Below are 23,746 nucleotides of genomic sequence, written 5' to 3'. Positions count from 1 at the left end.
TTTCTTTCTTTCTTTCTTTCTTTCTTTCTTTCTTTCTTTCTTCCCTGGGGAGAGACCAAACTTGTGAACTTAGTGGTAAACTTTCCCATGACTGAAACTCCCTCTACCAACAGAGGTAGACACCTTCCACAATTTATTGCCTTGGACAAACTGCCTGGGGCACTGAGAGATTAAGTAACTTTCCCCAGGAAATATAGGAGGTGTGTTTTAGAGATGGGTCTTGAACTCAATCATTCCTGACTTTGAGATCAATTCATTATCCACTATCCCATGCTGCCTCTCATCTTTCTAAGTGTTTTTTTACTGATATCTTCTTACATGATCAACATGAGCTCAGCTAAGAGGGAAAGAAATGGGAAGAGTGTGTCCACCTTTTGACAGAAGTCTGATATTACAACCTTCCCATCTTTACCAGAGGAGAGGGAAAAGCTTTGTTTGGAGGAAGCCCTTCTATCCCAGATTTGGCAAGATTTAGAGGAGGTGAGACTAGAAAGTTACACAACTGTTTTTTAATAAACAGATCAGTACTTGCGTTCAAAGTGGCATGGCTGCAGGAAAATTTAGGGATCATGTAGTCTAGAAGTTCTTCACATGGATTTCAGGAAAAGATTTCAGGAGATCCTTGAACTTGACTGGGGGAAAAATATGTTTTTTTTTATTATCATCAAAATGTGGTTTCCTTAGAAATTCTATGTATTTTAGTTTATGCATTTAAAAACAGTATTCAGATTAGTCCATGACACACCGACAAGGGTGGGATCCTTTGGTCTAGTTCAGGGGTGAGGAACCTGGTGTGGCCCCAAGGCAGCAGATTCAGCACCCCTGGCCCCTTTCACTTGGCAGAGGAAGACGGAGAGGGCCTACCTGAGGCCCCATAACTGGGAAGTGATGGTGTTAGGTGTTAAGCATTAGGAGTAACACCTAGGGCCATCTCAAATAGTCAAATAGTCTTTCCACTAAATAACGCTGCCTCTAGATTTCCCCCTTCAAACTCTTTCCTTTGGGATGCAGCACACTGATTCCACTGAAATTGCCTTTACTCAAACCATTTTTTGGCATTCCTCTTTGGAATTTGCTGTCTCCAAAATGTCCCTCCCATGTACCCCTGCTTTCCACCCTCCAGCCACCACCCTGGTTCCAGTTCACATTCCCTCTTACCGACCTACTGCAAGTCTTCTCACTAGTCTTCCTGCATCCAGTCTCTCTTCCCTCCAATCCACTCTCCACACACTCAGAGTCATTTTCCAAATACAGAGTCCCAAGGAGAAAGAGTGCTCAGCTTACATCTAGAAGACTCGGGCTCAAGGTCCAGCTCTGACACTGACCTTCTGTGCAATTAAGCCCTGGTTTCTTCTTCTACAAAAGGGGAATAATAGTACTTGTGCTATCTATTTCCCAGGGTTGTTAATCAGAAAAACCTATAGCAAATGAGGAAGAGTGATAGAGTGGATAGAACACTGGACTTGGAGTCAGAAAGAAATGGGTTTGAATTTCACTTCCAACATTGACTGCTGTGTGACCTTAGGTAAGTCCTGTAGCCTCAGTTTCCCCATCTATAAAGTGGGCTTAATACTGTAATACCTACTTCAGAGCATTTTTCTGAGGCTCAAATGAGATGACATCTCTCACTTTAAAACTGTATTGCTTTGTAGTAATAGGATTACTCTGTCTTTAAAAAAAAAAATGCGTTGTTTCTTAGGCTTTTTTATTGTCAAAAAATCCCATAACTAAAACAAAAATTTTCTGCTATTTTTTCCAGGTGGGATTCCTGGGCTTAATTTTATTTTTTTAATTGTATTTTTCCCAATTACACAATTTTTAGCATTCATTTGTTCAAAATTTTCCTCCCTCACTTCTTAGTAATTTGATATAGGTTATATGTGTACAATCATGTAAAACATATTTCCATATTAGTCATAGCTGTTAAAGATGAAACAGACCAAAAGGGAAAAAAAAACATAAAAGAAATAAAGTGAAAATAAGCATTCTTTGATCTGCATTCAGACTCCATCATTTCTTTCACTGGATGTGGATAGTAGTCTCCATCATGAGTCATTTGTAATTGTCTTGGATCATTGTATTACTGAGAAGAGGTAAGACAGTCACAGCTGATCACCATATAATATTGCCATTACTGTGTACAGTGTTCTCCTGGTTCTGCTCATTTCACTTTGTATCAGTTCATGTAAGTCTTTCCAGGTTTTTCTGAAATCCACATGCTCAACATTTTTTATTGCACAATAGTATTCTATTACATTCATATACCACAGCTTGTTCAGTCATTCCCCAAATGACAGACATCCCCCCAATCTCCAATATTTTTGCCGCCACCAAAAGAATTGATATAAATACTTTTGTACATGTAGGTCCTTTTCCCTTTTTTATTAGTTAATTAATATCTTTCAAAGTGCTATATAAATGTGAGTAATTATCATTGCAATGTTTCTGTGCTTAAAAACAAACCTTAAATGGCTACCTATAACCCATAGTCTAGTCAAATGAAATTCAAGTCCCTGAACCCAGATTCAAGGCTCCAAAACAGGATGCCATCTTACATTTTTGGCCTTCTCTTCCTGTTCTCTTAATATTTTTGCATTGTCTTTTAAAAAAAGATTTCTATTGCTATCATTCTATCATCTATTTTTACATTGTCTAGAGTTCCCATGCACCCCTTCTTATGCCTTTTCCCAGAGAGTCATTCCTTATGAAAAATCTTTTTTTTTTTAAGAAAGAGGAAGAAAATTAAAAAATCATCAAAACTGGTCAATATATCAAACAACAACAACAACAATCTGACATTATATGCAATGTTCCATGCTGGTGGATCCTGACTGCTGCAAAGGAGAGGGGCAGGTATCTTCTCACCTCTCTTCTTTAGGGAAAAGCTTATTTTTATATTCCTACCCTTTTTTTGTGTGTTCTACTTTTTTTTATTTTGCTTTTTGGAAGGCAATTGGGGTTAAGTGACTTACCCAAGGTCACATGGCTAGTTTTTGTGTTAAGTGTCTGAGGCTGGATTTGAACTCAGTACTTCCTGACTCCAGGGCTGGCTAGCCACCCCATATGTTCTACTTTTTAGCCAAATAGGCATCCCTTAAATTTCCTACAGTCCTTGCACTCAATAGTTATTGAATGATCTTTGTGATTTTGGCCATTGTACTCAATAGTTATTGAATGATCTTAGATTCTGTAGCACATTCTTTTGAATACCCTTTTGTTGGTGAATCTTTCTCCCTTTTGAGGATGGATTTGATTTTTTTTTAATACCCCAAAGTAATCTGTAGCCAAGTCCAGTTAATGACTATAGTCAAGCTGGTAGCACTTTGTGAAATTTTTTTTAAAGGGAAATGTGACCATAAAACAAGGATACCGGTAGTCCCACATGGATCATGATATAACCATGCTCAAGGAGAAGCTACCAAAATATTTGAAACACAAAACATTTGTAGGCACGAAGCCTAGCACCTGCTTCCATATTACCTTCTCTTCACATCTCATATTCCAAATTATACTTGTCACAAAATGATAGATCTGGCAAAGGATATAAAATATTGGAGACAGAAGGAATCTTAGAATATATGATATTGGAACATCAAATAAAGGGAGTTTTAGAGATCATTTAATCATCTCTCTCCTCACCACTGCCATCTTACAGATGAGGAAACAGTCTCAGAAACATAAAGCAATTTGCCCAAATTATGCTGTAATTTACTGGACAACCAGGACTGGACATTAGGTCTTTTGACTCCAAATATGCTGCCTTAACCTCTAGGTAGATGGGAAGAATGGAGCTCTCTATATCAAACCTTGAATGTTTCTTCCATTCAGGGCTTACAAAAGTATTTGAAAATATAGTAGCAAGAAAGTGTCCAGCAGGATGGTGCAGAGATTATGTCTATAGTTTACATCAAAAAAGAAAGAAATGCCTCAAACAAGAGGAAGAAGGAAGTAAGTTTCTATAAGATAATTTCTACAGAAAAAAAAAGTCTATTTTATATGTTGACCACTCCTAGATGAGCTCAGCACTCTTCATTTGCAATGCTATAACCTCTATTTGGCTGAGGAAACATTTGGCATTGTTTCTTGAAGTCTGCCCTTGTCAGTGATCCAGCCAGATCCCATTACTCTTTAATGGGTGGAGGTTCATGAATTGGTCTAGCCCTTATGGAGTAAACAGTGAAGGACAAGGATAAGGATAAGTGCCCAGCCTGCATCAAAGTTATCCTGTGTGGAAGAGAAAGACTTCCATACAAAAAGCCAAGTGAAAAGAGACTCACAAAAGAAATTTTTCATGTCTAAAAGGCTACTATTACGAGGAAAGAAATAGCCTTGTTCTTCTTGGACCAAGAAGACAAAATTAGGAGTAGGGAATGGACGTTGCAAAGAAAAAGCTTTAGGAAGCTTTCATAGAAAAAAAAAAGAAAACATCTTAACAATTAGTGTCTCCAAAAGTGGTGTGAGTTGCCTGAGGGGGTAGCGGTTCTCCTATACCAATACCGTGTTTCCCCGATAATAAGACCTATCCCGAAAATAAGCCCTCCCCTTACTGTGTAAGATTCCTCTAAAATAAGCCCTCCCCCGAAAATAAGCCCTATTGAGATTGCTACTGTAGTGAAGGTGATCCTCTGCACCAATCAGAGCTGCAGCAGTGAGCGCGTCATCCTGTTCTTCCCCAGTGATTTGCTTATTGAATAAAGGTACATTTTTTTGTTCACATTTACCTGTTTATTAAAATTGCTGTCAATGTTCATTAAAATAAGCCCTCCCCTGAAAATAAGCCCTCTGGTGTTTTTCTGTCCAAAAAATTTAATAAGACAGTGTCTTATTATCGGGGAAACACGGTAGTCTTTGAGCAGAGCCTGAATGACCACTGGTAAGGTATGTGGTAGAGGGGATCTTTGTTGAACTATGAGTTGGACTATTTGGCCCCTGAAAATCCCTTCCAACCGTGATGTTCTGTATTTCTTCCTTTTCTGCTTTTACCTAGGATTAGAGACAGAGTTGAAGAAAGGGAAGCTTTGTTGATTGTTGTGGGAAAACCCAATGGCCAAAATCACAAAGATTTCTTGTGTCTGAGCTGGCCAGACCAGTCAGTAAGATTAGCTCGTTGATAGGACGCTGGAGTGCAGGGTTTGCATTGTCTGGACTATGGGGAAAGGTTGCCACAGGCAACCTGTTAACAGAAAACCAGCCTCAACAAAAGATTCTTTCTTTATGGACCCCGAGATGCTGTCTCTTGGCAGTGGCCCACCACCCTGGCTAAGAGGAGGGTGAATGGTTTCCATATGGGAACAATATAGATCCTATTTCTATCATATTTTAAGGTTTACAAAAATGCTTTCTTCTCAATGGCTCTATAGGGTACATAACACAAGAGTTATTATCCTTGTTTTACATATGAGGAAAGTGTGGCTCAGAGAAGATCAATGATTTTTATATTACTCCAGACTGCAATTTTTCAAGGAACCATGTTTTCATCAGTGGGCCTTCTCTCTATCATGTCAACTCACAACTCCTGCAATTCAGGTCAATTCAGCATGCATTTATTAGGCAGCTAGGTGGTGCAGTGGATAGGACAGTGCTGGACTTCCAATCAGGAATACTTGAGTTGAAAACCACCCTTCAACATCTACTTAGCCCCTGGGCAAGTCACTCTCTGTTAACCTCAGTGTCCTATATGCAAAATGAGAATAAATAGCACCTCCTTCATAGGGCTGTTGTGAGTCTAAAATGAGATCATATTTGCAAAATGCTTTACAAAACTTAGAACATTATACAAATGCTATTGTTATATACTAAATGCTCGGTGGGGATACACAGACAAAAAAAGAAAACAGTCCCTATCTTCAGGAAGCTTACATTTTATTCAAGAATACAATATATAAATAAATAAGTAAATACAAGATAATTTAGGGAGGATTATGTTCATCTTTCATCCTTTGTTTTTGAAGAGGACCAGTGATATCATGGGGTAATGTCTTGACATGCACATGAATTGGATTTAAGTGAGGCAGAGATTCACAAAGTTGTCAGCCTCACTCTCTCTTCCATAGTCATTGAAATCCAATGGCAGAACAAATGTCAAGACCACTGGTGATGACCTGGGATGTGGTGAATGACCTTGGTGTCTTGGATGTCTTGGAAGCGCCTGCTTCAGCCACCTTCATGGCAGTTGGAACAAATTGTTCTCATCTGTTCATTCCAGTGAATAGAGTAGTAAATCTTTTTTGCTTTTTGGAGTGCGGAAGGCAGGGCAATTGGGGTTAAGTGACTTGCCCAAGGTCACACCGCTAGTTTTTGTGTTGTCTGAGGCCGGATTTGAACTCAGATCCTCCTGACTCCAAGGCCAGTGCTCATTCACTGTGCCACCTAGCCGCCCAATAAATCTTTCATATAGTAACTAGCAACTCATTTTATTGATTGGTTAGGGAGCTAAAACAAAAAATGAATTTTCCATCCTTCAGTAAGTAAAATTTTCCCATTTTCCACCTCATAACTTAGAGTGCAGTTTTATCTCTGTTCCTTGAAATCCAGACAGGGCAAGCAGACTTCCTGCAATGGAAAATGCTCTCAACTTGGAGTTAAGAGACCTAGATCCAATGCTAACTATCTGTGTGACCCTGAGCAAGTTCCTTAACTTTTCTGAAGTTCAGTTTATCCATCTGTAAAGTTATATTAAGTTCCACAAATACTTCTTCAATCTGGTGCTCAATGTTGGGGATACCAAGGTGAAAAGTGAAATGTACTAATGCAATCATGGCACAGAGAGGCTTCTTATCCAAAAGGAGGGAGCTGATAATTTCAGGCCACATCCAGAGTACTGGCTTCAGTTCTGGATGCCACATTTTTGGAAGGACCTTGATGTGCTAGAGTAAGATCAGGATGGTGATGGGACTGTCAACCATAGATTACAAGATTGGTTAAAAGACCTGGTGATGACTGGCCTTGAGAAGAAAAGACTTAGGGAGAACAGAACTGATGTCTTCAAGTTTGCGTAGACTTAGAGGATCATAGGCCCTATAACTAGAAGTCACCTTTGAAGGACTGGCATGGGGAAGAACTGGAATTGCTCCATTTGCCTCTAGGTGGCAGAACTCAGACCTAAGGATGGGAGTTTCAGAAAAACCAATTTTACCTTGATCTAAGGCAAAATCTCTAACCAATCCATTCACAAATTAAGTGGCTTCTACTGAGGGTCCACTTCATGGGAAGTCCTTAAGTGGAGGCTTGACCATTTGTAGAGGACCTTTGAAAAGAAATCCCTTATGGGGAGGCTAGTTGGCACAATGAATAGAGTACTGGCCCTGGAGTCAGGAAGACCTGAGTTCAAATCCAGTCTCAGACACTTGACACATTTACTAGCCATGTGACTTTGGGCAAGTCATCTAACCCCAATTGCCCTCCAAAAAAGCAAAAAAAAAAATTATAAAAGAAATCCCTTTTTAGGTATAGGACAGGATAAGATAGCCTCTAAAATCCCTTCTAGATCTGAGATTCTACGATTCTAATAAAAAGTTACAATTGAATGAGAATTCCAACATGCACACAAATTAAATTCAGATATTTATTAAGTACCCACTGTGTTCAAAACACTGTTCTATGCTATGAAATAAAATGTTTCCTTCCCTCTTTTCCCTCCCATTCCTTCCACAGTCTCATTAGGGAATAAGATACATATTAAGATATCAGTTTTGCACAATATTATATGTTAAATAGAATGTGCTCTGTAAAGGGAAGGGTCGTGACTGACTGGGGAATCAGGAAAAGTTTTATGGAAAAGGCATCATCTGAGTGGAGCTTTAATGGATGCACTACTTCCTTTAATAAAGATTTGATGCTAGAAGGTAGGAAGTGATAAGTTCACAGGAGAGGCCAGATAAATTGCTATAAGAAAATCTGAGGAAGAAAAGATAGCTCAGGATGAGTGGCTAGGTGGCAGTAAATAAAGCATCAGCCCTGGAGTCAGGAATCCGGCCTCAGACACTTAACACTTACTAACTGTGTGACCTTGGGCAAGTAAGTCACTTAACCCCAATTGCCCTGCCTTCCCCACTCCAAAAAGCAAAAAAAAAAAGATAGCTCAGGACACTATGAAGGACCACACAGAGAAGGGAGCACTTCAGCTGGGTATTAAAGGAAGAGAAGATCAACAGATGGAGCTGAGGAGAGATTGACCTTCAACAGATTATTGTGAGGAAAGTTGATTCATTCATATACCATCAAAGCCTTGGTAAATGTTCAACATGTTTACTGGAAAAATACTGACCTGTACTCAAATCCCAGCTCTGATAAATGTGCAAGCTGTGTAGCCTTGGACAAAGTCACTTAACTTCAGCTAATTCAGAAGCTCGGTTTCCACATTTGGAAAATCAGAGTAATACTATCCCCACTACCAACCCCATCCTGCACTCAATAAACTTCAGTGCCTCCCTACCACCTCCGGGATTAAATACAAAATCCTCTGGCAGAGAAAGTCTTTCAGAACCCAGTTCCTTCTACCTTTCTAGTCTGCTTACTCCTCACTCCTCACCACATGCAGCGACTCTGGTTTCCTGCTTCCTATTCCAAGAATAAGACACTCCAATCTCTCAATGCCTGCCTGGCATTTTCTCTGGCTGTCTCTCATGCCTGGAATGCTCTCCCTCCTCATCTCTCCTGGCTTCTCTGAAGTCCCAGATGAGCCTCACCTTCAGAAACCTGTCCTGATCTCCCTTCCCTCTTTTAATTATTTCCTACTTTTTCTATATTCATTTGGATTGTACATAGTTGTTTGCATCTTTCCCCATTAGACTGTGAGGGCCTCCACGAAGGCAAAGACTGTCTTGCCTTTCTTCCTATTGCCAATGCTTCACAGAGTGTCTGGCAAGTGGTAGGTGCCAAATAAATGTTATTTGACTGATTGACAGGAGACCTCTGGGCTCCAACACCTAAAATCACAGGATCATAGATTTAGAGCTGGGATCACAGATTTAAATCACTGCAACTCAGAGAGATTAAGAGATTTGCCCTAGGTCACACTGGGAGTAAATGATCAAGCTCAAATTTGAACCCAGGGCCTCAGCCTTCAAATACAGTCAAATGTTTCAGTGCATGAAACTATTTATTAATGTCCTCATCTGTAAAATTGGGTAGATAATAATCTGTGTACTGCTGTGAGGTAGCATTTTCGGAAAGGCCTTTGCCCTCTACTTTGGGGAGGCAAGGGGGTACCAAAAAGAGTCCTGGGCCTGTAGCTGGGGTGTTTGGGCTGGAATCAGGACGCTGACATAATACCTTAACTAACTACTTAGCTAGCTTTAAAAGGTTTAATCAGTAAAACAAGAATTTGAGAGGTTCGCACTTTGTAAACTTGAAAGAGTAGGGGGAAACCATCAACATTCAAAAGTGCGACGACAGCCATAAGATTTAGCGCTGGAAGGAACATTGGGGTCTCGTCTGCCCCCTCATTTTTCAGATGAGGATGACAGGCAGAGGACAGGCATTGGCTCAAGGTCACAGAGCCAGGCCTTGGACGCTGGTCCTCCAGCTTCAGCGCCTGCCTGGCCCTGCGCCCCTACACGCTCTGCCCCAGGAGCAGAAGCTACAAAGCCTTCTGCAGCCTACTCCCAGGATACTCGTGGCTCTGAGGAGGGGCGGGTAGTACTGCTTCCGCCTCCAGATCTCTCCTAGGCTGCACCCCGCCTCACCTGGCCAGGCTGGGCCCCACCCCTCTCACCTGGCCGGGCTGGGCTGGGCTGCCGCGGCCGCACCAGCAGCAGCTGGTAGTGTTCGGCCACGCAGGACAGGTGTCAGCCGGTTCTGTCCAGCCCCCGCCCAGTCCGAGGCCCTTCCAGGGAAGAGGGATGAGTTTTATGGCCGAGCCTCGACCCCCGGGGAAGCCTGCGGCGCTACAGACGGTGAGCTCAGCAGGCGGAGGGGATCTGGGGGCTGCGTCCGTTCTCGCCGCAGCCTGTGCCCTTGTCTCCCCTTGGCTCGGGCTGCGGGATGTTGGCTCACACCTTGGCTTTTGGCCACCCCTCTGCTCTCCTTCCCTCCGTCTCTCTCACGGGTGCTCTCTGCCAACGCCTTTCTCTTCCCCGCACCTGCAGGCACGTATTCCCACGCGCTTTGCCCGCACACAACCACAGCTCCACGATTGGGCACACTTACTGCCCTGCGCACTTACACTCATTCACCTCTTCCAAGCTCACAGGCACAAAGTCCCGCTCCTGAAATCTTTTCTTACCAGCCGGGAGAGACAACCTAAGGGTTCTTGCTTACCTTCTCCGGACTCCCCATCCCCCTCCTGCCCATCCCGGAGAGGCCCCAGTTAGCCCAAACTCAATGGCTGTGGCCCGTCAGAGTTCTCCAGGTTCTCTGGCTAGGGATTCATCAACGAGAGTAAGGAAATGGCTAAAAGCACTTCGGTAATTGTTTAAAGCTAAATACAGTAGACATAGTCTCAATGGAATGCCAAAGAATTTCCTCTTTAAAGGGGAACAAGTTTTCACTCTCTTGAAAAGGGGAGATAATGGCACGAAACTGGCACTGTGCACTTTGTGTCCTACCAGAGAGTTCCTTTTATTTTGTAGTCTGAATTTTATCGGGATATCTACTCTAGTCAGTATTGCGCAGCCTTCCCTCTTACTTTGGCTGCGGGAGGTTTTTAACGATGTTGATAAAATTTCTCTTGCTAATCTTGTGGAAAGGATTGGACTGAATCATAGTATTGTTAGGCGAATTTGGCAGTGGTTTAATGGTGGGATCCAAAGAAGAATCATTAGAGGTTTACTGCTAACTTGGAAGGTCTCCAGTGGAGTGTTCCAGAAATCTGTGCTTTCCCATTATTATCGTTGGGATAAAGGCATAGAGAGTATCACCATCAAATTCACCAATGACCCAAAGTTGGATAGGATGACTAAAACACAGAATTGACAAGGGTTCAAAAAGATCTCAATAGGCTAGAACATTGGGCCACACCCAACAATAAGAAATTCAGTAGGAATAAACATCAAGTCTTGCATGTGAGTTAAAAAAAAATCACCTCCACAAATACAAGACAGGGGTGGCATGGTTCAACAACAGATTATCTGAAAAACACCGAGGACTTATCATGAAAGTTCGATGTGAGTCAACAGTGTGGTCAGGAACAGAAGTGATCATCCTGCTGCTGCTCTGATCGGGTCACATATAGAGTGTTGCATTTAATTTTGGACACCACATTTTAGAGAGAACATTAATAAGCTGGAGAGTACCCAGAGATGGGCGATCATGAAAGTGAAAAACTGAAAAAAGGAAATGGGGATGTTTGTCCTAGAGAAGAGACCAGGGAAACATGACTGATGACTATATCTGGGGACTTGAAGAACTGTCATGTGGAAAATAATAGTAACAGCTAGAATTTTTAAGTGCCCTGGCACTATTCTAAGTGCTTTACAATTGATGCTTACAACAACCTAGGAAGGTAGGTGTTATTATTATCCCCATTTTACAGCTGAGGAAACTGAGGCAAACAGGTTAAGTGACTTGCCCAAGGTCGCACAGCTGGTAAGTGTCTGAGGTCCTGTTTGAACTCATGTCTCCCTGCCCACTGCATCATCCACTGCCCTCATCACAATGCCTTATAAGGAAAAGGAATTAGACTTTTTCTGATTGACTAGAGAGAAGACAAAGAGTTGTGAGTAGAAGTTGTAAAGGGGCAGATTTAGGCTGGATATCAGGGAAAACTTTATAACAAATAGAGCTGTATTTTTTCAGTATGTGTTGGACCAGACCTTTTAGGTCCCTTCTAACACTGAAATTCTGTGATTCGGAACTGAGGGTGTGTGCCTTGAGTTAGAGAAGTCAGAGAGAACCCACTTCATAGAGGTGATATAAAAACCAAGTTGGGTCCTTGGTGAGTTGTTATGGAATCTTCTAGGGAGGATCCTCCATCTCCCCCTCCTATCTGAAAACAGTCCATAGATCCCTCTTGTCCCTTTCTCCTCACAGTAATAAGCAAAGGGTTTTCTAATAATAATGATAATCATTCCCATAGGTCTTTATGGTTACAGAATAATAGGGTTTAGAGCATTTATACCTGTGAAAAATAAGTCAAGATTTGAGCCCAGGTATTCAGACTTCAAATCTAATGTTCTGCTATACCATGCTGCTCACAAAGCATTTTCCCCACAACATCTCTATGATTTTATAACTGCGAGGAACTCTCTAGTGTACATTCTTCTAAAATTTAGAGTCTTAAAAAGTTGCCAGGAAGCTGGGAGGTTAAGGGATTTGAGCAGGGTCACACACCAAGTACTTGCTGAGGCAAGAATTGAATCCCATCTGGCTCCAACGTCAGATTCTACTGACTGTGCCTTTCTAGGGGTGTATGAGGTGCTCAGGGAGGACTAGCACCCTTGGTGTGAAGACTTGCTGAGCCCTTTCCAGGACTGCTCATCACCCTTTGGTGTCTACCTTCACCCAATTCTCACCTGTGGCTCCAAGAAGCTGTGGCATGCTCAGAGGCCACACCCCAGTAAAACTGTCTCAGCAGATGGGGTAACCAGGTTGGGGGCAATTGACAGACCTCAGACCCATCAGCGAGTTAGGGGATTGTCTTCCTGAAGAATGTTAAGACTTCCCCCGGTGGAATGGGTGGATGAGAACAATTTGTTCCAATGACCATGAAGGTGGATGTGAAGTCCTTAGAACCTGGTCAGACATCAAAGATGCAAAAGTCATCCACTGTATCCTGGGCTATCGCCACTCATCCTGACTGTTGTCTTGCTACTGGACTTAGATGACTCAGAAAGAGAGAGTGAGGCTGACGACTTTGTGCAACTCTGCCTCACTTAAATCCAATTCACAAACAAGTCAAAACATCACCCTGTGATGTCATTGATCCTCTTCAAAATGAAGGACAAACAAGTGAGGACAGTGTTGGGCCTGGTATCAGAAAGACCTGGGTTTGAATCTTATCTCACCATAGCTGTGTGTCTTTGGGCAAGTCATTTAACTTTTCTGGGTCTTAGTTTCTTCAACTCATCAATGAAGGAGTTGGACTGGATGATCTCTAAGTTTCTTTCCAGTTCAAACATTCTATGGTTCTAAAATATGACTTTAATGTGTGTTCCACCTTCACCTGGCTACTTCATGTAGGGGATGTAATGAATAATAAAAATAACCCCGTTATAGTGCTCTGAGCTTTGTAGTTGAAAGCTATATATAGGTAGCAATGCTCTGTGATTCTTTTTCTTATTGCTGTATTATTATTTAAGTGTGTGGCTTGGGAGCCATACTACCCAATCAAGTCCAGAAAGGCCACTCATAGACAGCTATCTCCTTTTTCCTTCCTTAGGCCCTGTGCTAGTTAGGGTTGCCCATGGCAACACAGTTCTCCTGAGCAGTTAGGTTGCATCTTTTTTTTAAATTAAATCCAAAATGCTTTGAAGCATTCTTGGCAGCAGCATGCTGAAGCTTTCTTACACACCCTCCATATGTCCAGTTATGCTTTAGTTACCTGCAATTTTGAATCTTTTGGGATGGTGAAGAATATCAGCTGTTATGGAGATAATAATTGATGTTTATAAAGTTGCCTTAAGGAAGTATATGTACACCCCACTGAGATCATCTGAGCATCTAAGTAAAATATCATCATTTTGGAGGAAGAAACCACAGACCAAGGAAATAGGATGTGAGAACAGGGCAATGTCTGAGACTAGCAGAAGTGTGTTCTTCTGCCTCCTTTCCCGGCTACTTAGCCCAAGGATGAAGGTATATTTTAAACTACAAGAGCTCTTTGTAAAGCAAGTTTACAAAATTGATTACTGCTGCATTAAGTATAGCACAGTGATTTTTTTTGTGTGGTAGTGAAATATTTAGTTAGCCAGATACTTAATACTGTTAAGTAGATCAACTCTATGAACTGGCCCATTCTTTTAGGTTAAAACAGCCCTCCACCGGACATATGATCCTCAGACAGTGGGCAGGTTGTAACTTAATATATTTTTCAAGGATCTATAATTTCACTGGGGTAGGTCCTCCTGCTTTTGGTACAGACCTCAAATCCTCCAATTCTTAGTAGAAAATGTGAAGATCTATGACCAAAATTAATCCTGAAGTGAAATTTCTGATGATAAGCCTCTCTGCACTTGGCTAGGCTGATCTTTGGACAGTACGTACACAGTCTATCAGTGGGCCAGTTAAAATAATTTACACTTACATAGTACTAAAGTTTATGAAGCATTTGAAATGCCATTGTCTATGGGAAGCTTTTCCCAACCCCTCTTAATTCCAGAGTCTTCACTCAGTTGATTATTTTCAGATTATCCTGTCTGTAGCTTGCATGGTGTCTCCTCCATTAGACTGTAAGCTCTTTGAGGGCAGGGGCTGTCTTTTGCTACTTTGTATATCCCTGTTAATTAGTACAGTGCCTGGCACATAGTAGAATCTTAATAAATATTTATCAATAGATTGAAAGAAAACATGAAACATTTACTAAGGGCCTACAAAGTGTCCTATAAAACTTCTTGTAGAAGGTGGAGTTTTAGTTGGTATTTAAAAGAACTGTGGGGGTCGGTAGTCAGAGCAGTGGAGGGAGGTTGTTCCAGGCAAAGGGAGTAGCTAGAAAAAACTCCTGAAACTGAGAAATGGAGTGACTTGTTTTTTGAATAGCTGAAGGCCAGTGTCACTGGATCAAAGAGAATGTGTGGGGGAGTAAGGAGTAAGAACAGCATTTTGATTTTCTCCTGGAGGGCATAGGAAGCCACCAGAGTTTGTTGAGTAGGGAGGTGACATGATCAGACCGAGTTTTAGGAAAATCACTTTAGTGGCTGACTAGAGGATGGACTAGAGAAGGGAAAGACTTGAAGCAGGCTATTGCAATAATCAAGGCAGAGGGGATTAGGGCCTGCACTAGAGTGGTGGCCATGTTGGAGGAGAAAGGGAGGCAGATGTTGCAAAGGTGAAATTAATATAGGGAATGAGAGATAATGAGGAGTCTAGGGTGACTTCTAGGTTGTGAACCTGAGGGGCTGGAGGATGGTGAGGCCCTCTACAGTAAGAGGGAAGGTTGGAGGGGGGAAAGATACTAAGTTCTGTTTTGAATATATTGAGTTAAAAATGTCTACTGGACATCTAGTTTGAGATGTCTGAAAGCCTGCTGGAGATATGAGATTGGGGGTCAACAGAGATACTGGGGCAAGAAAGTTAAGATTTGAGAATCATCCACATAGAGATGGTAATTAAATCCATGGGAGCAGATGAGATCACCAAGTGAAGTGGTATAGAGGGAGAAGAGGGCACAGACAGAACGCTGAGGGACACCTATGGTTAGAGGATATACTCTGGTGAAGGATCCCATAAAGGAAACAGAGACAGAGCAGTCAGATAGGCAAGAGGAAAACCAGGAGAGAGTGGTATCCTGAACACCCAGAGAGAAGAGAATATCAAGACGGAGAGTGATCAACAGTGTCCAAGGCTGCAGAGAGGTCAAGGAGAATGAGTATCAAGAAAAGGTAATTGGATTTGGCCACTAAGAGGTATTAGAGCAGTTTCAGTGGAATGATATGGCCAAAAGCCAGATTGTAAGGGGTTAAGAAGAGGAAAGAGAGAAACTGGAAGTACATATTTTAAAAGGCTTTTCAAGGTGTTTAGCTACAAAGGACAGAAGACATATAGAATGAGAATTAGCAGGAATAGAAGGAACAAGTGAGGGTTTTTTCAGGAGAGGGGAGACATGGGTATGTTTGTAGGAAGTGGGAAGTGAGCTAATAGAGAGGAAGAGATTGCAAATAGGTGAAAGAGTGGGGATGACAGAGCAGGCAGTCTGTTGGAAGAGACAGGTTGGAATGAGATTGCTTTAGCAGGCATAGAGGTTAGCCTTGGTAAGGAATAAGGCCATTTCATCATGTGAAACATGGGTGAAGGAGGAGAAAGTGGCAGAAGGTGCCTGAGTGATGGGTGAGGAAGAGGGGAAAAGAAGGAATTCATAGTGAATGGCCTCATTAAAAAAAAAAAATATGAGGCAAAGTTCTCAGTTGAGAGGGGAAGGGGAATCATGGGAAGTTTAAGGAGGGATGAAAAGGTTTGGAAGAGCTGTAGTGGAGAGTGGGAGAGTGAGTTGATAAGGCAGGTTTGGAAGGATTGCCTAGCATCAGTGAAGGCCCAGTTGAGGGGTGTAACACTAATTTGTAATAGACCCAGTAGTGTGATTTTCTCCACCTTTATTCAGCAGTACTTTGTATGACTGAGATAGAGTGGAGCAGTAGCTCATGGGAGGGGATTAGGTTGAGGAAGAACGGCTAGGGTATTTGAGGGAGAATTAATATGTTCGCTGAAGTCTCCTAGTATGAGGGCAGGAGTTAGGGAGGAGAGAAAATTTATAAGACAGGTATCAAATTCATTCAAGAAGGAAGAGGAGTGACCTGGGCCAGGGCTGGGAGTGAGGAGAAAGGGAGGGTCTGTAGACAACAGCTACCAGGATTTGACTGGATAGTAAATATGAACAGCATGAACCTCAAAGGAAGAGGGGTTACTGATTGATGGAGGAAGGAGGAGAACCTGGAAGTGGCAATAGAGAGTAAGAAGTATTTCCCTAGACTAGGACCAAGAAGCCAAGGAGAATAAGCCAAGGTGCAGCTAGTATTAGAAAGGGTGGCCAGGGAGGTAGTGTCATCAGGAGGCAGCTAGGTTTCAATAAGAGCTAGTAGATGGAAGGAGTGAAAGAGGAATAGATTTAATATGAAGAGAAGATTGTTGCCTATGGAACAGTCATTCCAGAAGACAAGATTTTTATCCCCATTTTACATGAAGAAAACCAGTTTCAGAGAGTAAATGACTTGTTCACAGTTACCCAGTTAATAACATGCTATTACAGCCAGGATATAAACTCAGGTCTCTTCAGACTCTAGATATATTTCTCTCTTCACTATCCTACACTATTTCCTAAGTACACAGGCTTCGTAGCTTGGTAGTACCTGCAAAGGCTTGTGTTCTTCTTTTTCTCCCCCACGGTAATCAGAGTTAAGTGATTTGCCCAGGGTCACGCAGCTAGTAAGTATTAAGTGTCAGATGCCAGATTTGAACTCAGGACCTCCTGACTCCAGGACTGGTACTCTACCCACTGTGCCACCTAGCTACCCTGAGGTTTCTGTCCTTTTGATAGTCTATGAGTTGAACTATCCAGGAGGGAATTCAAGATTGCTAGGGAATCCAACATTGTGAGTCCCATCCTCCTTGGAACCTACAGAGTGAAGGGATATCAGTGAAGGGACAGAGTTAGATAGTTCCTCAGAATTGTGGTTCCTGTTTTACCTGGTTCCTGGTTTTAGGGTTCCTTCGCTTTATACTTCTGTCTAGTAAGGGTTCCTCCTCTCCTTTTATGTCATTGTTCAACAATAGCTCCTTCTTTCCTCTCCCAGCTTTGGGCCACATGGATGTACTAACCTTCTTCTAGATTCTTGTTTTTGATTTTGCACTGGATTGTATCTCCACATTGATCTGTACCTCCCTCTGGCACTGATACCTCCTTTCCTAAGGTGACCTGTCTTTTAAAGTCCAAGAGTAAGGCCTTTAACAGATGTGATTTTCATCATCAGTGTCATGTCAACCAACTCAGAACCTGAGAACTTGAGTTAAGACAAGAACAGAGACCATGCTAATGGACAACACAGATGGAAGGAATATGCATTTATTAAGTACCTGCTATGTGCTAGGTACTGTGCTCAGTGTTTTACAAATATTATTTCATTTGATCCTTACAATAACCCTGGGAGATAGGTACTATTATTATTTCTGTTTTACAGTTGGTAAGCTGAGACAAACAGAGTAAGTGACTTACCTAGGGTCACACACTAGTCTGAGGCTGGATTTGAACCCAGGTTTTCCTGATTCCATACCCAGTACTCTAGCTACCCAGCTGTCTAGGACCCAAACACCTTGTCAAGGAGGTAGAAGGGGAACAAGGGACTTAACCACCTCCTCCTGAAGCATTCATGGGACATTTCCTATATTCCTATTAGAAGAATATCTTTGCTGTGATCATTCAAGTTCATGTGATTCCTTTCTTAAATTTTGCATGCTTACTTGTCCAAGTTAATATTAACTCTGAATTTCAACTTTTCATTCTCAAAGAAAAATATTCATTGGCCCTAAGCTGAGAACACAAGTTTAAAAAAACAAAAAAAACCAAGCCTGAGTATTTCCTATTATTCTAATTCCATGTGAGCATAGCAGATACTTGTTCAGCAATGGCTTTAAGTTTTGTCTGGTCTTGGAACATCTTTACTCCTGGGCCTTTTTTCTGCTTGATCTCTTCAGTATGTGTGACATTGCTGGTCACCTCTTTTATGAAAATCCTTCCTCTTTTGGTTTCCCCTGATACAACACTTCCCTGGTTTTTCTTCTCTCTCAGATTACTACTTGTGTCTTGGTTTGCTGGCTCCTTTATCTCCTTCTGGCCCCAGACTTTGGATATTCCACAAAGCTTGGTTCTTGACTCTACACCAAGAGAAGGCATTCCAAATGAAGTCCTATAACTACTTCTAAAAGTTTCCTTGAGGATTCCTGATGGATTGACTGATGGACTCTGTTTTTGACCAGGAATATGAAAAGAGGCACCCTCGGGATGAGATCTCAGGAACTAGATTCTGGTCCTGGTTTCACAGCTATGGGAGCTTAAGTGACTCAGTTTGCCTCTGGATATCTTTTCACTATTCTAATGAGCATGATGCCTGTTCCTATTTAACCTGTACCTAGATTTATAGCTTATATGGCCTATATTTATAATACTTTAAGGATGATAAAGGTCTTTTCTTCATCACATTCCTGTGAAGTAGGTAGTATAATTATCTCAGAATCACAGAAGTTAAAAATGGGAAAGGATCTCTGAGGTTTTCTATTACAATCCATATACCACACACTGTCTATATATACCCTCTATCTACCATATACTCTCTATACCATGCATACCTCTTCCAGTTTTTTTATTTTAGACTTTCAGTAAAGAGGAACCCATGAATTCTGGAATAGTGGAAAGAGGTTCTGGAGTCAACAGGACCTGAGTTCAAATCATGTTTTTGAAACTACCTGTGTGACCTTAAACAAGTCATTTAACCTCTGGGCATCATTTTCCTCATCTGTACAACAAGATTACACCAGATGGTCTCTGAGGTCCCTTTTAGCTCCAGATCTATGATCCTACAACCTCCTGGGGCAATCAGTCTAGCTTTTTGATAGTCCTAATTGTTAAGAAGTTTTCCCTTATGCTAAATCTAAATTTCTCTCTTTGCTACTTCCATCCATCATTCATAGTTCTGCCAAGCAGAAAAGGTCTATTCCTTCTTCCATAGCACAAATACTTGAAGATAGCTGTGAGTTCTCCCCTGAGTCTTACTCTCCAAATCAAATACCTCTAATTCCTTTAACTGATCCTTGTAAGACATTATAAACATCCTGATTACCCTCCTCTGTTCACACATCAGCTTGTCAATGTGTGTTCTAAAATGTGGTGCCCGGAACTGAGCACAATACTCCAGTTGTAGTCTGACCAGGGCAGATTGTACAAAGCAGGACTACATAACCTACCTAGTTTAGGACACTATGCTTCTCTTAGCTAGCCTCAGATTGCATTAATTTCCTTGCTTATGTATCACACTGTTGACTTTTATTGAACTTCTAGTCCACTAAAACCCCAAGATCTTTTTCAAACTATTTCTAGCTAGCTCTACTTCCCTCATCTTAACACTTGTGAACTTGATTTTTTGGTAATCTAAGTGTAAGAATTTACATCAATCCCTATTAAATTTCATTTTATTATTCCTCCTAGTTCCTTTTTAAAAAATCCATCAAATTGTGGAACTGAGAGTCAGGGAGACTGAATGATTTCCCTGTGATATTTATACTTTATATATTCCAAGCTAGAACTTTATACTTAGACTCAAAGATTAGTGCTCATTCTGCCACACTATAGATTATATTTTGCAAATAAAAGAGAAATTGTCATGAAACCAAAACCAAGGTGCTAATAATCCTCTCTGGTTATCTACAGATGTCACTTGTTGTTGAACTGAATGTGGGGGGTGAGCTGTACACCACCACTCTGGGCACACTGAAAAAATTCCCAGGCTCCAAGCTGGCAGAAATGTTCAACCCGACCAAGCCTCCTCGGCCTGATTCCCAAGGCAGAATCTTCATTGATCGACCAGGCACCCACTTTCGACCCATCCTAGAATATCTCCGCAGTGGACAGTTGCCTACAGAGAGCATCCCAGAGGTATATAGAGAAGCCCAATTCTATGAGATCCAACCCCTGGTCAAGCTTCTCGAGGAGACACCCCAGATCTTTGGTGAGCAGGTAGCCAGGAAGCAGTTCTTGCTCCGAGTACCAGGATACAATGAGAACCTTGAGCTCATGATCCGGATTGCCAGAGCAGAGGCTGTGGCAGCCCGATGTTCTGGTGTAGTGGTATGTGTGGTACGGACTGAGGAAGACTCTGCTCGCTGTCTTGATGGCTTACAGACTCTAGAGACAGATAAGAGATCAGTGGTCAAGTTTGGTCCATGGAAGGCATCGCCAGCCATCACCGACCTGTTGGATTGTATCAAAATGGACATTGAAGCTCAGGGGTACTGTATTTCTTACCGGCCCTATGCTGCTGAGAAGGGATTCCGAATCAAGTCGTCTGATTGCTTTTATAAATTCACTTTTACCTGGTGGTAACCCCCCTCAGTGGTCTAAGGATTGATACTTTTGTCTAGGGATGGGTGCTTATAGAAAAAGTAATGAAGTGAAATAAATTAAGAAAGTAAAAACTACAGCATAAACATTCTGAATGTTTTCATGACAAAGTAGAGATAATGTGATTGGTAGTCAGCATATAGGAAAAATAGGTGAGGAGGTCTGAAACTTCTTTCTGATTTTGTCTGTAACATTGGGCATATTCCTTCAATTCTCTGTATTCTTTTTTCTCTATAAAAATATGAGTATACATATATATGTATACATATATATATACACACACATACCTATATCCATATACTTACAATCCAATTGTGTGTGTGTATATACACACACATACATATATACATATGAGGACAAATGAGAAAGAATTGGACTAAATTACCGCTAAGCTCTTTTCCAATTCTGATGTTCTCTGTTCTGCTTTCTAATATTATGTGATCTGAAGTCTCTTATATCTCTGCCACATTATGATTCTAATATATATATTTGCTTTTTGGAGAGAGGAAGATAGGACAGTTGGGGTTAAGTGACTTGCCCAAGGTCACATAGCTAGTTTTGTGTTATGTCTGAGGTTGCATTTGAACTGAGGTCCTCCTGACTCCAGGGCCGGTGCTCTGTTCACTGCGCCACCTAGCCACCCTGATTCTAATATTTTTAAGTACTTGTAGTTCCCTAGAGAAAGGTCCTATGTGAATGATGAATATAAAACACCAAAGTCCTCCTTATGTTGCTAACCTTTTTGAAATGGACAGTAAAAAGAGGGTTTCTCTCCTCATTTAGCTTGATTTTATTTTGTTCTCTGTGGAATGACTACTGAAAGCTTCTTAATTGTCTTCTTTTCCCTGAAGCAAAACATATCTCACTTTGCCAGTAGTACAGAATCAATACTACCTCTAAAAGTGGCCAGGCAGGTTCCAGGTCATAAATACTGTCTTTGATCTTGCTCTAAGAAACAGAAAGGCTGCAAGTACTTTAGACCAACAGGTAATGAGAACAGTGACCCATTTCCTAAACCACTTGTTTGATCTAGGAGCCATATAACAAAAGGATTCCTTGGAAGATCATTTTCTGACTATTGACTTCACTGTGAAGCAAAGCTCAAAAGTAGAGCATCTTGGGCATATATGACAAGAAAAATTCTGAAATTCTGTTTTTAACCACAGCAGCCTGATGTGATGGTGTTGGCAGTTATAAGTCTACATATTCATTTTAAAAATTGCTGAACTCTGTAAAGCAAATAATCCTAGTTCAAAACAATTGATTACTTACTCATGGTACTGTTAACTTAGATTTTAAGGAATAAAAATTCATAAAGGATGGTGATTTTTCAAATTAAAATCTCTGATTGCTCACAGTGATTATGTAATAGGGTTTGCAGCAAATTTCTATTCAGTAATTGTGGCTATGTTGAGGGGGGTTCATTCTGTTTTATTGGTTTTCTTTGGATATTCTTTTTGTTTTGGTTAATATAATAATATACTAGTTGGAGTGTTAATGACAACAACGATGATAACAATGACTGACATCCATATAGTGTTTAAGGTTTATAAATTCTTTCCTCAAAACCATAAGAGATAGCACAGCTTGGGGGACTTGGGAGAACTGGGCTGTAGTCCTGGCTCTGCTAAGTACTCTCTGTCACCTGGAACAAGTCACTTTAACCTGTCTAAATCTACTTCTGCATCTATAAGATAAAAATAGCACTTATACTCCCTCACTCAAAAGAGTGTTATAATAATAATAGCTTATAGTTCTTTAAAGGCTACAAGACATTCTCCTAGTAACAGTGGAAAAGCAGCTTGGTGTAGTGGATAAAGTGCTGGTCCTGGGATTGGGAAGACCTGAGGTTCCTGGGTTCTCTTCCTATGTCTGACTATTCCTGAATCTCTCTTGCAGGTTTTTCAACTCATGGCATGTTCACTAACCCCTGTGGCCTCTTTTTCCTCTATACTATCTCACTGAGAAGCTAGGTGGTGCAGTGTATGGGGCTTGAAGTTAGGAAAACCTAAGTTAAGATCCTACCTCATACACTTCTTAGCTGTGTGGCCCTGGAAAAATCACTGAACCTCTTAATAGCACCTACTTCACAGAGTTGTTTTGAGGTCAAATGAGATAACATAACACACACACAATGCCTTGCAAACCTTAAAGCACTGTATAAATGCGAGCTCTTCCTGTATTACCTACTTATTTACATATTCCCCCCCCCCCCATTAGAATGTACGACCCTAAAAGGTACTGAGTCTCTTTTTTTTGTCTTTGCTTTTCTTTGTATCTTTAGCAAAAATGCTTGTTTACTGATTGATGAAAACTTGCCTCCATCCCTAAACTAGCCATGGGAAAGTCACTTCGCATTTCTAAGTCTCAGTCTCTTCCTTAAAAGGGTGATACTACCTGTGGTACCCAACAGGCTTATTGTGAAGTTCCATGCCTTCAAGCTCACAGCATTTATCTCTCCTCACTGTTTTAGTCAAACTCACAGAAAATCCCACTCCACAAGTTGTTGACGCTTTCACTCAGTTCTCAGCTCTTTGCAATTTAATGTGCGCTCTCATCACTCAATTAAAATAGACCTCTCCAAGTTATGAGCCATCTCTTAATTACCAAATCCATGACTCTTTTAGTCCTCCACTTTCTTGACCTTTTGGCATCTTGATAGTGTTGACCCCACCTCTTTGCCCCCTTTCTCTAGGATACTTTCTCCTCCTCTTGGTTTTTCTCCTGCCTGTCTGGTTGCTTCTTCAGTCTCCTTCGCTTTGTCATCATCCCTGTCCCACTCTCTTAATAGTGAATGACTATTAAGGCTCTGTCGTGAGCCTTCTTTCAATGGGATCACTAGTATCCATGAGTTCAACTATCATTTCTATGCAGATGACTCTCAAATCTATGTATTTGGCCTTCTGAACTTGTTCAATGTCAACTACATATTGGATATTTCCAACTGAATACTAACTGGGCATCTCAAACTCAACACATTCAAAACAGAACTCACCTTCCTCCCTCACATCTGTCCCTCTTCTTAACTCTCATTTCTGTTGAGGGTAC

General features: G+C 41.3%; 1 protein-coding gene across 1 annotated transcript; it reads left to right on the top strand.

Annotated features, from left to right (window-relative positions):
• The first annotated feature begins 9,228 nt into the window (after positions 1-9,228).
• Positions 9,229-22,018, top strand: KCTD14 (potassium channel tetramerization domain containing 14). The gene is given in 3 exon segments (XM_069070933.1): positions 9,229-9,666; positions 9,668-9,896; positions 20,009-22,018. Coding segments are annotated over 3 exon segments (1,113 nt in total). The 5' UTR covers positions 9,229-9,454; the 3' UTR covers positions 20,681-22,018.
• The last annotated feature ends 1,728 nt before the right edge of the window (positions 22,019-23,746 follow it).

This window comes from Petaurus breviceps, unplaced genomic scaffold, assembly GCF_028583685.1.
Source record: "Petaurus breviceps papuanus isolate PSGF00001 unplaced genomic scaffold, PetGlider_PUasm1.0 90823, whole genome shotgun sequence".
Taxonomy (NCBI): Eukaryota; Metazoa; Chordata; class Mammalia; order Diprotodontia; family Petauridae; genus Petaurus; species Petaurus breviceps.
The sequence above is the reverse complement of the archived record's forward strand: the minus strand, read 5'-3'. Positions and strand labels throughout refer to the sequence as shown.